This window comes from Amyelois transitella, chromosome 29 (assembly GCF_032362555.1).
Source record: "Amyelois transitella isolate CPQ chromosome 29, ilAmyTran1.1, whole genome shotgun sequence".
NCBI lineage: Eukaryota > Metazoa > Arthropoda > Insecta > Lepidoptera > Pyralidae > Amyelois > Amyelois transitella.
Window position 1 is genome coordinate 1,449,670 of NC_083532.1, and position 16,190 is coordinate 1,465,859.

Here is a 16,190-nt window from a genome sequence, read left to right on the forward strand (position 1 = left end):
ATATAGACAACCATCCAAGACGCAGGCCAATCAGAAAAAGTTCTTTTCTCGTCATGTCCTGGCCGGGATTCGAACCCGGGACCTCCGGTGTCACAGACAAGCGTACTACCGCTGCGCCACAGAGGCCGTGTCAGTCGATAGGATACATACATACATATGTAGAACGACAGCGATAGTTCAGGCTCGAACACTCACGAAGGGCCATAAAGGGAAGATCTTCCGCCAGGCGGGTGTGACGCCTGGGGAACCGCGCGACAGACGACGTTGTGTCGGAGGTTGTATATATGCTCGAATCCGTGAAATCTTTGCTTGTGCGATTTAGACTTTTCGCTGTTTTTGACTGATAGCGTCGTGTGATTTTGTTTTTGTGACTTGTGGCGTAAAGATCATGAAAATTGATGGTGTGACGTCAATAAGTGATACCTTGTAACCAATTTTGAAAATAAATCTAGTCTATTCTATTCTCATCTTTAATGTACTTTTTGAATTTTCTATCGTTAGTTAGTACTTTTCTTTTAATAGTCTATTTACAAATTTCACTATCGTTTTGTACGCTCGACCAATCTGAAGCCTTGAGAACTCATACCCATTTGTGATTGGGTCCAATCGGGCGGATTCAGCCGATGCAATCGACATTGTATTCGGTCCAATTCACGTCTGTTTTGTCCGTTCAAAATGTGATTTCATTGGCACATTATTTTCGGGACCCAACGACGATTTTGACAAAAATTACAAGAGTTTTATAAATGTGTCGTGTGGTTCCCGGCACCAATACAAAAAAGAATAGAACCACTCCATTTCTTTCCCATGGATGTCGTAAAAGGCGACTAAGCGATAGGCTCACAAACTTGGGATTCTTTTTTAGGCGATAGGCTGGCACTATTCGAATCTCAATTCTATCATTCAGCCAAATAGCTGAACGTGGCCATTCAGTCTTTTCCAGACTATTGGCTCTGTCTACCCCGCAAGGGATATAGACGTGACCATATGTATGTATGTTTTATAAATTGGGAACAAATTTGGATCAAGATCGGTTAAAGACAAGACACGAGTAATATGCATGCGCCCATAGATGAAAATACATTATTACTTACATAATAATAGGTTCAATCATTAAAAAAATACACAAAATTTATCATTAAACATATATTAACGCTTATAAAATACTTAATTTAAACATAGGCATTCAGATACATTAAAGCAACGAAATTATCAACATCAAACAAATTAGCAATTATTTACAAAGTTTTTGTCAACAAAAAAAACAACATCATCAAGATAAACATTTTTAAAACAAATCATTGAAAGAGCTCATTGAAAAATAGTCCTTGTCTGAACCCAAGATAGATGAATATGGTGATTGGAAATCTTTCTTTGAAGACATCACTGATCCGTAAGGAGATGATAATATTGGATCTAAGTACGGAGAATTCGGCGATAAGGCTTCGTATGGAGACATCAAAGTTAGTCCCGACCGACTTGGCGAAGGCGGTGGCACGGTTCCCATAAACGGATTAGAATCCCCAAAGCCGGACGAACCAACAAAATTCGAATTGGGCATCTGATTATGCTGTTCGTAAAGGTTGGGTTGATAATTCTGATACTGATTAGCGAATTGTGGTAAATCGTTCTGTATTGGCGCAAATGATAAATTCTCAAGCGATTCAAATAATGGTGTAGTCGTTTTAGCTTCTGTATTTGTCGGCGTTGGAGCTGCAGCTGTTTCAGATGTGGGCGACGCTAAAATGTTGTTAACGATCATCAATTGTAACGCTATAGCCAGATTGTTCAGCAAATCCATATCTACACTATTAGTGGCAGGTTTTTCTGGTGTTGTGACTACTGTTGGTGCTACTTGTTTGGGGGGAGCTGTAGCTAGTAAATGTGGAAGATTGGATCCTCCCGAAGTTAGGAGACTGGCCAACGATGCTAATGTTGATAAGCTGGTGGATGGCTTTGTTGATGTTGGCATTACTGTTTGTACTGTCGACATCTGTGGCTGAGGTGTTGTTATTAAGTATTGTTTGAAGGTTGGCTGTACTTGGGATGAGAATGCCTGCAAAAGATAATTAAAAGTTAGTTGGTTCGGAAATAGTGCCGTGTGGTTCTCGGCATCAGTTGAAAAAAAATAGGACTACTCCATCTCTTTCCCATGGACGTCGTAAAAGGCGACTATCCTTTATAGGCTTATAAAACTTGAGATTCCTCTTTTAGGCGATGGGCTAGCAACCTGTCACTATTTAAATCTCAATTCTATCTTAAAGCCATATAGCTGAACGTGGCCTATCAGTCTTTACAAGACTGTTGACTCTGTCTACCCCGCAAGGGATATAGACGTGATGATATTTATGTATGTATTCCGTCCATTGTACTTTACAACTGTACTTATTCAATAAAGTTTGACTAAATAAATGTAATTGACCTTCCGTATTCCACACTATATGCAAGCAAAATTACATGTAGATCGGTTCATTGATTTTGACTTGAGAAACGGATAAACAAACACACGTTCAAATTTATATTATTAGAATGTATGTAAAAGTAGAAGTTACCTGCATTATAAACACGTTTATGATGAAAAATAATAATAATATCGGAGCCATTTTGCCTCCCCCGAGTACTGTTCAAAAATTAAAATGAATGTGTTAATGTACATAGTAATATACTTTTTATTATCAAGATGTTACATATAACAAAATTGCTATCAATTTGTTATGTAAAAAATTGGTGTAAAAATATTGTAATAATTGCAATTAGTCACTTATCTGTTTATCAGTAAGCTATCTTTTAATTACTTAGGACTCTTTTGATATCTGTTTTTCATGGTTATCCACCTAAAAGAAAACTAACGGATTGAAAGCGTTCTTCTGTTATTTTATTATATTATTTTATTATTCACTAGAGGCCGCCCGCTACTTCGACCACGTGGAATCAATCCCGCGGGAACTCCGGGATAAAAAGTAGCCTATATGTTATTCTGAGTGTTCAGCTACCTACGAACCAAATTTCATCGTAATCGGTTCAGTAGTTTTTGCGTGAAAGAGTTACAAACATCCATACCGACATCCTGTAACCTGACATACTCACAAACTTTCGCATTTATAATATTAGTAGGATTCTTCTTACATTGCAAACTTCCGTGCTGGTAAATGTGTTAACAAAAAAATATACTAACTGCAAATTATTGTATTACTATAAATTTCATTTTAAATATCAGGTCCTGAAGCTGAAGAGCTTTCATGAATAGTTATGAACTAGCTGTGCCCGCGACTTCGTCCGCATGGAATAGTTATTTTGGGCATCATTGAAGCCCTCAAGGATGAATAATTTTCCCCGAATTTTTTCACATTCTCCATTATTTCTTCGCTCCTAATACTTGCAGTGTGATGATATATAGCCTAAAGCCCTCCTCGATAATTGGTCTATTCAACGCAAAAAGAATTTTTCAATTCGAACCAGTAGTTGCTGAGATTAGCGCGTTCAAACAAACAAACTCTTCAGCTTTATAATATTAGTATAGGTGTGACGTCGCGCCGGCCCGGGAGCCCTATACAGGGTGACATTTAAAACAACTGCATCCTTTTAAACATAGACTATACCCATGCTTCTGAGCCGTTTGAGCCTATTTTTATTTAAATTAAACGTCATCATTTTCACATTTAAAGACCCTTAAAAATTACGTCACACGCTTTATTGAAGATCAATACAAAAAGAAATTAAAACTAAACATGTAAATAAATGTCTGCTAAATAAATTATTTTTCTAGTTAAGATCAAGTAAAGTACAGAGTTGTCGAGATCGCTCAGCTGAATGAATTGTGTCGTTGACCTCTGAATCTTACGCGTCGCTTTTCCGCCGGCCGGGGTGATATGACGTATTTAGGATCGTGGATTTTGATACTTTTATTTTTTTCGTACTTTCTTAAATATGAACCGATATTTTTCTTTAAACGTTTTTAGAATTAGAATACTACAGCGCTCACCAAGTAACTCGCTCTACTTGCTGGATCTCGTGTCTATAGCTAAAACCCATGCCCTCTTAATCATTGTTAAACTACATACATACATATAATCACGTCTATATCCCTTGCGAGGTAGACAGAGGCAACAGTCTTGAAAAGACTGATAGGCCACGTTCAGCTAAAAAAAGGCTTAAAGAAAGAATTGAGATTCAAATAGTGACAGGTTGCTAGCACATATACATATATATATATATATAGATAGATATACAAGGAGAGTGTGCTCATTAAAATTTCTACAACGTTACAATATTTAAATGTTTCAGGCCGGATTTTCCATTTTACATATTTAGTTTCTAAATAATCTTTATTTAGTTTCGCCCTGATAAAATGAGTTTACGTTGTATGACTGACCACGCCGACTCTGCCGGGTCTTGGAAGACAGGGGGTACTGAAAAAATCCTGGTTTATCGTCGCAAAAGATGTTATGCGTGCCAATGGTCTTAGAACTGAAGAATCGGTAGACCGGAAGAAGAGGAAAGAGAGAAGGAGAATACAAGAGAATAGATCTATTTTCTAAATTGAATACAAGGTATCACTTATTGACGTCACATCACTTAAATCTAATTATATCTGTGGCGCAGCGGTAGTGGGCTTGTCTGTGACACCGGAGTATATATATATATATATATATACGGGACAAATACCTAATACAGATCGAGTAAGCCTCGAAGTAAGTTCGAGTAGCTAGTAGATATATATATATATATATCTACTAGCGCTTCCAAAGCGCGTTTGTAAGTAGGAAAGCTAACCCCGGGCCCCGAAGCTTAATGGCAGAGGGTGCATACATACATACATAAAATCACGCCTCTTTCCCGGAGGGGTAGGCAGAGACTACCTCTTTTTACTTGCTACGATCTACATCCACGTTCATAACCTCTCAGAGAACGAGTCTACTTTGTAATTGCCACAGGATATATTTTTTTTTTGTGTTAACGATATGGGTCTAGAAACCTGGAATAATTTTTTTTATTATATTTTATTTATTTATTTTATATTTATTAACGTGATTATATATTTCACTAATGTTTTAGTGTCGTGTGGTTCTCGGCATTTATGAATAGGACCACTCCATTTATTTTCAATTGATGTCGTAATGGCTACTAATAGAAAAAGAGCATGTAAAGTGCACATGCACTTTATCGCACCACCAACTTAAAGTTTTTTCTGTTCGGTCAGCTGGTTGACTGGTAGAAAATGCTAAACGTTTTTATATAACGATTGATTATTTTAATTATATTTTTAATAAAAGATACTCTGTTTTAATACCATAAAATTGCGTTTCAATAATCATTCTTATTGGCAGGTGGAGTTAACTTGAGACCTAAGCGCCTTTGAATGTTACCTACTGTGCTCAGGTTTTAAGTTGCGGGTTATAGTAAAAGTTTCGTTGAGAATTCTCCGTTACTATACATACATATACATTATATACATATATAGTTCACAATAATTAATTAAACTAATTTGAAGTTATAGTAGTTTTTAAATAGGTGAAAAAATGGGGGCGCTAAAAAATACTTATTCTCAAAGTGGGCAGTAGACAAAATAAGTTTGGGACTACATACACACATACATACATATGGTCACGTCTATATCCCTTGCGGGGTAGACAGAGCCAACAGTCTTAAAAAGGCTGAATGGCCACGTTCAGCTATTTGGCTTAATGATAGAATTGAGATTCAAATAGTGACAGGTTGCTAACCCAACGCCTAAAAAAGAATCTCAAGTTTGTAAGCCTATCCCTTAGTCGCCTTTTACGACATCCATGGAAAAGAGCTGGAGTGGTCCTATTCTTTTTTGTGTTCGTGCCGGAACCAAACGGCAAGTTTGGGACTCTCTGATCTAATGCCCGCTTGCATGCTGGTCACTCAGCGATGATAAGATTCAGATTCAGATTTATTTATTGCAAGTCACAAGTTATAAGTTGTTAAATAAATAGTAGGTACAAGTGACGCCCTGCAAGGGCACTGCAAACATGAGGGCAACTAGTTGCCACATTACTTACAAATTAAATTTGATTTACAGATTTTCGCTTTATGTAATAAAGAAATCAAAGTGAATTGGTAGGGAATTTATCGTCGAAAAATTCAGAAATATCATAATAACATTTACCTACGAGTAGATTTTTAAGATCTTTAGCAAATATAGGGATTTTTTTAATATTTTTTATATAATTCGGGATATGGTTATATATTTTTATAGCCATATGATGAGGGCTGGAAGAAACAAGTTTCATTTTAGTGATTGGTCTTTCTAGTATGTTGAGGTCTCTATTATTTCTTTTGTTTCTATTTATCCTTCGTATATACAGAGCCTCATGCTTCCTCACAAATTTGCATGCTTCTAGAATATATATAGATGTTAAGGTAAGAATTTTATGTTTTATGAAATATGTTCTGCAGGATGTCATCTGGTCAATATTTACGAGTATTCTAACGATTTTCTTTTGTAGCGTAAATATATCATTAATTGTACAAGAGTTTCCCCATATAACTATGCCATATGACAGTCTGGAGTGGGCATATGCATAATAAGCGGCAAGGCAGGTTTTTAGGTCAGTTACCCGTTTAAGTTGGTGTAATGCATAAGTAAAAGATGAAATCTTATTTTTTAGTTTCTGAATATGTGGTTTCCAAGTCATGTTGGTATCTAATTCGATCCCCAATAAGGTCGCCGTGTCGACTGTTTTTAAATTAGTATTCTTATAATTAAAATCCAACTGCAATGGTCTTTTTTGTGATGGTTTAAATTGTAGTAATTTAGTTTTATTTAAATTAAGTTCTAAGTTATGTGTATCCAACCAATTTATTATACTATCCATAGTAATATTTAATTTATTTTCTAGTTCAACTTCATCAGAACAGGATAGTAAAACCGATACATCGTCCGCAAAGAGTATGCACTCTTCTTTGATTTCGTCTGGGAGGTCATTGATGTATATGAGAAACAGAATACACCCTAAGACACTACCCTGCGGAATAGAGCCGGTGGAAACTGCTCTATTTGACCTAAAATATAGTGTGTGCCGGCTGCTTCTCTTTCCGAGCAGCAACTTGCGGCAAAAATATTTTTTTGTATGTAGGTATGTATCTATGTATGTTGGTAACACGATAACTTTTGAACCGTTTATCTGATTTTGGTGAAATTTAAAATTTACATATGTAGCAATGTAAGCAATTTAACAAAAAAATAAAGTACATTCATACATAAAATCACGCCTCTTTCCCGGAGGGGTAGGTAGAGACTACATCTTTAAAATATAAAGTGTTATATGTTATACGTTCGCGATGAACAAAGTCGTTAAAGTCAATCAAGGGATATAGTTATAAACTTGAGAATCCCCTCAAGGGATATTGACGTGACCATATGATTGTATGTATATTGTCAATAATCCACAATGACAAGGAATTTTTTTAAAGTCTTACAGTCTTCTAAACACTTTGTGTCTGTCTATAAGTTTTAAAACAATATATATAAAAAGGCAACAATAATTCTTCAATAATTTATTTCAATAAATAACTTAAATTAATATAAACAAATTTAAAATAACGTTAAACAACACCCTGTCCTCTACAGCTGCATTCGTTTAAACCTCTCAAAATACTCAACAAATCTGTTATTTGCACATTACTGACCGGTCTTACAACGTTATTCGGTAAAATAATGCTATTCGCGTTATTAACGGGTACGCTATTCATAACATTATTCGGTATAAAAACGCTATTAAACGGCACGTTATTAACGCAATTGTTCACCGCGTTATTAACGTAACCGTTCGCGTTATTTATAATATTAGAAACGGCTGCTGGACTGATAAACGTTTTCGAGTAGCTGTTGGGCGTTATGTTAACAGCTGAACACGCTGGACATTTGCATAAATTAGTGGATACTTCGTTTATCAATGGACCAGCAATTTGGCCAAAAACAGGTCTCCGTAAGCAGTTCTGGGCGAATTTTTCTAATATGACGTTTTGAATGGATGACGCGAAGTTTTTGCATAATATGTCGCTTTCCGCCGGCGATAGTGATGGGATGGGTTGGTTGCATTTGTCGAGAAGTTCGTTTATAATTGGAGGATAGTTGATAGGCGTTATAAGATGTTGGGATTTTACCACCTGTGAAAAGAGTAGGATTAAGTAGATTCTAAGTATAAGACGGGTCACATTTATACCATTCGGGTATAGGTTTGGTAACTCAAAAAATATGGACACAACAGATATTGAATTATCTTCAAAGTAAGTTCTTCAGTTGACTAAATAAAAGTAACAAAATTAAAAGGCAATATAAATAAGCTTTGAAAACAAACACTGGGATTCCAGTAAGTATTAGTTAGTCTAACATTCACTCAATATAAACAGACATCACGTCTTCATCCCATACGGGGTAGACAGAACCATTCAACACTAAACAGCTGGTTAAGTTATAAGAACATTTTGTTGTGATGAAATATTTAAAAAAGTTTCGGTTTACAAAAATTTGTCTTTCAGTCTTTTTGAGGCTGTGGACTCTGTCTACCCTACAAGGGATAATAACGTTTTTAAATGTATGTAATTATTTACCTGAACGAGTACAGCTGCGAAAATAAAAATTGTCTTAGCCATAATTTATTATACGATTAGCAATCTTTAAAATAAATTTTAAAAAAAACCAAAGAAATATTTTATCTGTGGTTCAAATGACATTCAACGTGTGTATTTATACCTGTTTTATAAATATTATCGTTGACATCAAAAGTTTATGTAATTTCAATAAGTACTATCATAATACTATCGTGTTTTATCTGATCGAGCGAAATTCATTGATCGTTGTGAAAATAATAGGAATGGCGTAATTTTTTCTTTTTTACTTATAAAAAAAAAATGGCAACGAAATTTGTCTTAAGAATTTATTCTCACCATCTTCTTTCTCCTGGCTTTAGTCCCGGTTGCATCCTCACCACTCTGGAGAGGAGCCCAGGGTATGCCTTTGACTACGGATCCTGGATTGGGCGAGTCAGATTTTTACACGAAGGGACTCCCGTCTGACCTCCGCAACCTTTGCAGGAGTTACCTAAAGTTGGATCATAGCTACACATCCAGATGCCTGAATGTGCGGGTTTTCTCATGATGTTTCCCCCTCATTATAAGAGCATCCAATCGAATGTGCTTAGAAAGGCCGCGGTAGGATTTGTATCCTCCCGTGCATGATGCCTTTTGTATGTCTATCACTACATATTAACTTAACCTAACCTAACAAATTGATTATTAATACTTACAATAAATAAATACATACATACATATGGTCACGTCTATATCCCTTGCGGGGTAGACAGAGCCAACAGACTTGAAAAGACTGAATGGCCACGTTCAGCTATTTGGCTTAATGATATCTAGAATTGAGATTCAAATAGTGACAGGTTGCTAGCCCATCGCCTAAAAAAGAATCCCAAGTTAGTAAGCCTATCCCTTAGTCGCCTTTTACGACATCCATGGGAAAATAATGGAGTGATTCTATTCTTTTTTTGTATTGGTGCCGGGAACCACACACACACACACACACACAATAAATAATGTATAAAATTAATATTAAGAAATAAAATAGAGAAGAATGAAGAATAATAATAATATAAGCTTGCATGAAGAGAGTTATGAATGTGGATGAAGCGAAGGAAGTATGCACAGATCGTGGCAAGTGGAAAGAGGTAGTCTCTGCCTACCCCTCCGGGAAGGAGGCGTGATTTTATGTATGTATGTATGTATAAAATAGAGATTCCAACGCCACGCCTTGAGGCAGGGTGCCCAGTAAACTGGCAGCATATGTAGCTTCTCTGCTCTGCGATAGAGATTCTTTGGGCGAAGTTACAATGTTTTTTTATTAAATTCTTTAATAATTTTTTTTTGACCGCACGCGGTATTAAAATAACCCGACATTAAAGATGAAAAATGAAACACGCGTGCTGTATGTCCGATGCTAATTTCCAACTATCATACATAGCTTTGCGAAAGTAAATTGTGTCACCATTACATATATAGGTCACGAAAGTGTATATAAACTATGTCACGATGTTATTATAGTGTATGTAGTAGTTCAAAATGGCGGCTTTTGTCGTTTTTTGTGTGGCGGCCCTGATTTTTCAGGTAGGTGGAAAATGCTGGAAAGAGATTTGTAGAACATTTTATAATTACTCTTGGACAATAGCTTTAAAGTTGTTTTTGCTTGTGTTAGACATCTAATTTCTTATCTGTTTGCTATTCATATGACATAGTATGTTTTAACATACATACATAGTTACGTCAATATCCCTTGCGGGGTAGACAGAGCCAAGAATCTTGAAAAGACTGATATGCCTCGTTCAGCTGTTTGGCTTTATGATAGAATTGAGATTCAAGCAGTGACAGGTTGCTAGCCTTTTGCCTAAAAAAAGAATCCCAAGTTTATAAGCCCATCCCTTTGTAGCCTTTTACGTCATCCACGAACAAGAGATGAAGTGGTCCTATTATTTTTTATTTTGGTGCCGGAAATCACACGGCAAATGTTTGTATGTTTTAAGCATTAAGCTAATTAATTGTATCCTCAAACCCTCAATGAAGTTTGGAAATAAATACTTGCAAACATTTTTGAATATTGAGAAGAGCATTATTGGTTGAATAGTTAAGTTGTTTGTAAAGGTGTGAGCACAAATTCGAATCCTACCACATCAGTGACTATTTTCGGAGATATGCACATTGATTGCCTACCGATGCTTTTACGGTGAGGGAAAACGGTAAGGCATCGCAATCAATAGGTACTTACCAGAATAATGAAGGCTTCAGAATCGAAGCTATGATCCTTCATGTGATGATCTACGCCACAATGGCGTACCTACTGCAGTGTCAGTCGAAAATACCAAATCACACTTCATTTTCAAGTAAAATTATTATATAGGATTATTAATTGGTAATATATTATTATACGGGATTTACCTTCAAACTCATAATTTTTCTAAGTACCTAGTATGCATTTTCAATTAAATTCTAATAAATGAGGCAAATTAAAAAAAAAAATTGGTAATTTCAGATTAACAAACAAGTGTATATTCTCTTTTACAGGCATCCGCACAGCTAATTACTAGTCCTATGTTGGCTAAATCATTCCTCCAACCCATACCGTCTCCAGTGCCACAAATTTGTCCAACAACATCCAATCTACCACTCCTTCCTATTAACAACTGCAAATTACCACAAACTCCATCGATTTTACCCGATTTACCTATTATACCTTTTACTTCATGCGTTTCTGTAACAAATCCTCCACCTGTTATTTCAACGACTGTAGTCGACAATTCTCTTGCTAACTCTTTAGCAAACACTCTGCAATTATTAATAGTAAGTGAATTATTAGAAGCTTCACTTACCCCTGCACCTGTTTCACCTTACATATCTAATCTTGTGCCTTTATACGAAGCTATAGGAACTATAGGAACTGTAGATATATTCACACCTATAGATGTAGCTACAGTTAATTATAATCCAGTTGTAGAAGTATCAACTGTAGTTACCGATGTGATTGCTCCAACTATTGCACCTGCTGTACCTCTCGTTGATATTAAAGAAGTACAGGCACCTATAGCATCATATGCTCCAGTGGTGACTGAAGTAGCACCATTGACAACGTACTCTCAAAATATATACGCCCCTGTTACTGAAATTATCGCTCCAGCACCTATAACTGAAGTTATTACACCTGTTACATCAACAGTCACTAACATTTACGGTTCAATATATGAGGGTCAAGTGCCATTAGTGACAGAAGTAACTTCATCAATTCCTCCGATCCCAACGGTAGATGTTTTCACTTCAATCACTGATATCAATTCAATATCTGTTACTCCTACTCCGTTAATCAATCCATATTACGGTGTTACTGAATACTTCCAATCTCCATCTTGCGTGACAGAAGTGTCTCAAATTTCAACGCCGATATCATACTTATCTGATTACTACTCAGGTTATGCTGATGTTATAACATCAGTGCCAACGACAGTGCCTTTTGCAGCTGAATTGATTCTTCCTCAGTCTATACCAGCTCAGATTGTTTGCAATTTTGGTTATTCTCCGCTAAATATTCCATTCGTCAGCATGAATGTGGAACCGGCGCCTATTGGTGGCTACGTCTTCTGACTTTAAATTATTTGAAAAACAAAACATGGAATTTGAACATTCAATTTGTAAGTTGTAGAAGGTAATTACTCATTATTTAGTTCTAATTTTTTTCAATTTTATTTTCCGCTATTGTCATTCTCTCATTTTTCTTTGCCAGTTCCTATTTCTATTGAATTCTTACTCTTTCAGAGTCTGGGCTTTATAAGAATCACTGATAGCCTCTATGAGCACTATGTCCTTAAATATTTTACCATTTATCATATGAGTACATCCAATTATTTTTATTTATCTCTCATCCTTACGTGTACCTATGATGACTAACTATGTCCACTTTTCAAAATTTCTCTCTCCATTCTCCCTGCATTAGCTTCCTCGGTTTTATGTCCAAACTATTAATCTACAATTGCTAATTGTAATTCATTTTCAGAGTATTTACACTCTTTTCTTAAAACTTAAGTTACATGTCATTATCTTGAATTTCTTTTGAAATTTTATTAATTCCTCAACAAACATCCACCGCTCTGACCTAATACTGTATGAAATCATCTTATCACACGTTAGTTAACTAAAGGCACGTATTGTAGTAGCTTTGATTTCACAATTGTCAAACACTTATTGCATTATTTGTATAATCGTTATTTTGTTTCTATAATGAATGTGTATAATAGTGTAAGTTAAATAAATGATATTTTTCAATACTGTCTATCATTTTATACTTAATTTCTTTTGCCTTACATACTTAATACACCAAAAATATTTTTAGTAGGTATTTTTACCAAACATGTGGAGTGATTTCTAAGGAAATTTCAGTTTTATATTTTATACGCTTTTTTTTATCGCGCGAAAGCCTATCGCTGTTTTGCTATTCATTATGACGTGAAACGGGACAGTAATAGTTATTCGTTCGACAAAAACTGCGTCGCGCTCTCAATGCTAATAGCGTTGGAGTCATCACTGTCCATCAGAATCTATCAGTCAGATAGAAAAAAAAAACAAAAAAAAAGAATAATAACTTTAATGAACACACCAACACTGAATAAATAATAAATAAATTAACTTCTAAATTCAAAATCAAAATCCAGAAAGCAACCCACTAGTTGCATATGTCAAAAATGGTGCTGTACCGGAGACGGTGTTAGTCAAACCCGAAATAATATTAGGCGAAACGACATTAGGAGTAACGAAATTAGGTGAACCAGCCGCGAATGGGTTTGAACAGCCGCAACTTAAAGTCGGTGATGTGAACAATTCATTTATCATTGGCGCGGCCAATTGTAAGGCTAATTCCGAACCGCCTTTAGAGTTTTGCAGCAAATTGCATACTATCATCAGTTGCAATGTGTTCGCTAGGTTCTTGCAAGCTGTTGGTGAACAATCTGTTATAATTGTCGTTGAAGAAGGCACGGTTGGATTCAAAGCGACTTGACAATTACATGGTGATTCCGCAATTAGTGTTGGTTGATGTTGTACAAAATTTCTTGGTGTTTCAATGACATCTTGCTGTAGTTGCCTAACGAAATTTAGTTGTCTTGGGCATTGGGACATGGCCTGGAAGAAATAATGCGATTTAAAAATATGGTGATAGTGGCGTTCGTTCAATGATTCATTTTAATCTTGAAGAAAAGAAATGATACTATTTTGAACACATTATTTTCCACTCACACACACACATAACATAACATTATCTATCCCTCTCTCTGATAAACAGAGCAAATAGTCACGAGACGAAAATTATGCTCTTCCTACTTCTTTCCTATGGATGTCGTAAAAGGCGACTAAGGGAGTGACTAACGAACATGGGATTCTACTTGTAGGTGGGCTAGCAACCTGTCACTATGAATGACAATATGAGATTCAATCTCAATTCCATCACTAAGCCAAACAGCTGAACGTTGGTCTTTTCGAGACTGTTGGCTCTGTCCGCCCCGCAAGGGATATAGACGTGATTATATGTATGTATGTATGTATGTGACAATTAAGTGTCAAATTTTGAATATTTATTTCTCACCTGATAGTGTAAGGCCGACAAGCAGAATAGGAACAAGATATATTTATTCATTGTGATTTTTTGTGATTTATATATAAATAAATTAAATATATTCTAAAATTACTTAATAAGTAACCGCTCTTAGAGTAATTTATATATTTTTGATTAGGACTACCAAATCACTGAATAATTTATTCGAAAATTATCAATCTTTATCAAAATAAATGCAATTTACACAGATAACAATCGCTGTTACATCAATTGCAATAGATTATCTGTGCATTTTGCAATATTTACTTTGACCGCAGATGTAGAAGCTATGTCAAAAAAACAAAATACACTTTTTGGCGGGAATCTAAACGTCATTGTGTTTGTACCTAACAATACATATACATAGCTACATTACATAATCACGCCTCTATTTCGGAATCTTAGTAAGGACTAATTGCATAATAATTTCTCATGAAGAATGATAGCAGTGTTGCCATATTTAGTCAGCTTGTAAATGATTGCCACGGGAACAGTTTGGTACTTATACAAACTTAGCTCTATTTTGACATAGTTGTGGGTTGGTGGTTGTTTTTCAGGAACTACGTCCAATTCCACTTGCATATTTCTTTCTTCCCATTCATGACAATTCATTCAAGTGGGTTAAGATTTATTTAAAGGTACATTCTGGCAGATCAGGTCAAGAGTAAACGTAACCGACAAGCTTGTATGAAAAGAGAATTATTAATGTTGATGAAGCGAAAGATGCATGCAGGGATTGTGGCAATTAGAAGGCAAGTAGCCTCTGCCTGTTCCTTCCGGAAAGAGGTGAGATTTTATAAATGTATGAATAAGTTTAGGATTTCCTTGAACCCATGAATTTTAACCCATGCAGAGGAACATTATACAACTAAAATAAATAAATATGTACGGGACAAATTACACAGGTTGAGTTAGCCTCGAAGTAAGTTCGAGACTTGTGTTACGAGATACTAACCTAACGATACTATATTTTATAATAAACTAGCGACCCGCCCCGGCTTCGCACGGGTGCAAAATTATAAATGTTATTATACATAAAAACCTTCCTCTTGAATCACTCTACCTGTTACAAAAAACCGCATCAAAATCCGTTGCGTAATTTTAAATATTTAAGCATACAGACAAACAGACTAAAATAGCGACTTTGTTTTATACTATGTAGTGATACTTATATAAATAAATATCCAAGACCCAGGCCAATCAGAAAAAGATCTTTTCTCATCATGCCCTGGCAGGGATTCGAACCCGGGACCTCGTACTACCGCTGCGCCACAGAGGCCGTCAAAACGTTACTACGTCACAACCATTACCTGTAACTCGTTCATCAGACGACATCAAAGACGCGCTCCGCACTCCCCTGACTGGTGACGTCACATGTGTCAAACTGGCCCGGCTCCTCTGCAGAGACGTGAAAAACTCCACGCCGTAGTTGATGTAGTCCGAGGGTTGGTCTTGAAGACATCGCATCGTGAACTCTGCTAGGATCTCCTTGAAGTCTGGCTCCTTGAGCAGCCTGGTTCTTGATCTGGGCATGTCTTTTGTAGCGCGAGATATTTTCTGGACTAAAATTCTTTGCGTGTTTGTAAGTCTGCGATGAATCGGGTAGGGAAATTAGTTAACTTCTTTTTGCCGTATGGTTTCCGGTAGTGCCGTGTGGTTCCCGGCTCATCTCTTTCCAATGGATGTCGTAAAAGGCGTCTAAGCAATAGACTTACAAACTTGGGATTCTTTTTTTAGGCGATGGGCTAGCAACCTGTCACTATTTGAATCTCAATTCTATCATTAAGCCAAATAGCTGAGCGTGGCCTATCAGTCTTTTCAAGACTGTTGGCTCTGTCTACCCCACAAGGGATATATAGACGAGTTTATATGTATTCTTGCTTAGGTATGGTTAGCTAAGGTGCTTTGCTTACCTTAGTTAGGAAAAAGAGACAAAACGAGAACCCCTCCTTCAATGAAGTGGGTTTATTGAAAATCAGGAAACGTGTCAACAAGAGAATTTTCTTTTCATTTACGAAATAATAACTGACTG

The 16,190-nt window shown here is 36.1% G+C and overlaps 3 protein-coding genes across 3 annotated transcripts; all 3 read right to left on the reverse strand.

Moving 5' to 3' along the window:
• Positions 1-1,235: 1,235 nt before the first annotated feature.
• LOC106131198 (uncharacterized) lies at positions 1,236-2,695 on the reverse strand. Its single transcript, XM_013330210.2, has 2 exons — positions 2,553-2,695; positions 1,236-2,056 (listed from the first exon to the last, which is right to left on the reverse strand). The coding sequence occupies exons 1-2, from the start codon at positions 2,601-2,603 to the stop codon at positions 1,289-1,291; spliced, it is 819 nt and encodes a 272-aa protein (XP_013185664.2). The 5' UTR covers positions 2,604-2,695; the 3' UTR covers positions 1,236-1,288.
• A 4,866-nt stretch (positions 2,696-7,561) lies between these two features.
• Positions 7,562-8,667, reverse strand: LOC106130809 (uncharacterized). The gene is made up of 2 exons (XM_013329743.2): positions 8,581-8,667; positions 7,562-8,136 (listed from the first exon to the last, which is right to left on the reverse strand). The coding sequence occupies exons 1-2, from the start codon at positions 8,620-8,622 to the stop codon at positions 7,573-7,575; spliced, it is 606 nt and encodes a 201-aa protein (XP_013185197.2). The 5' UTR covers positions 8,623-8,667; the 3' UTR covers positions 7,562-7,572.
• Positions 8,668-13,139: 4,472 nt separating this feature from the next.
• Positions 13,140-14,323, reverse strand: LOC106130830 (uncharacterized). The gene is made up of 2 exons (XM_013329764.2): positions 14,150-14,323; positions 13,140-13,689 (listed from the first exon to the last, which is right to left on the reverse strand). Exons 1-2 carry the CDS (start codon positions 14,198-14,200, stop codon positions 13,213-13,215), a joined length of 528 nt encoding a protein of 175 aa, XP_013185218.2. The 5' UTR covers positions 14,201-14,323; the 3' UTR covers positions 13,140-13,212.
• Between the last annotated feature and the right edge of the window lie 1,867 nt (positions 14,324-16,190).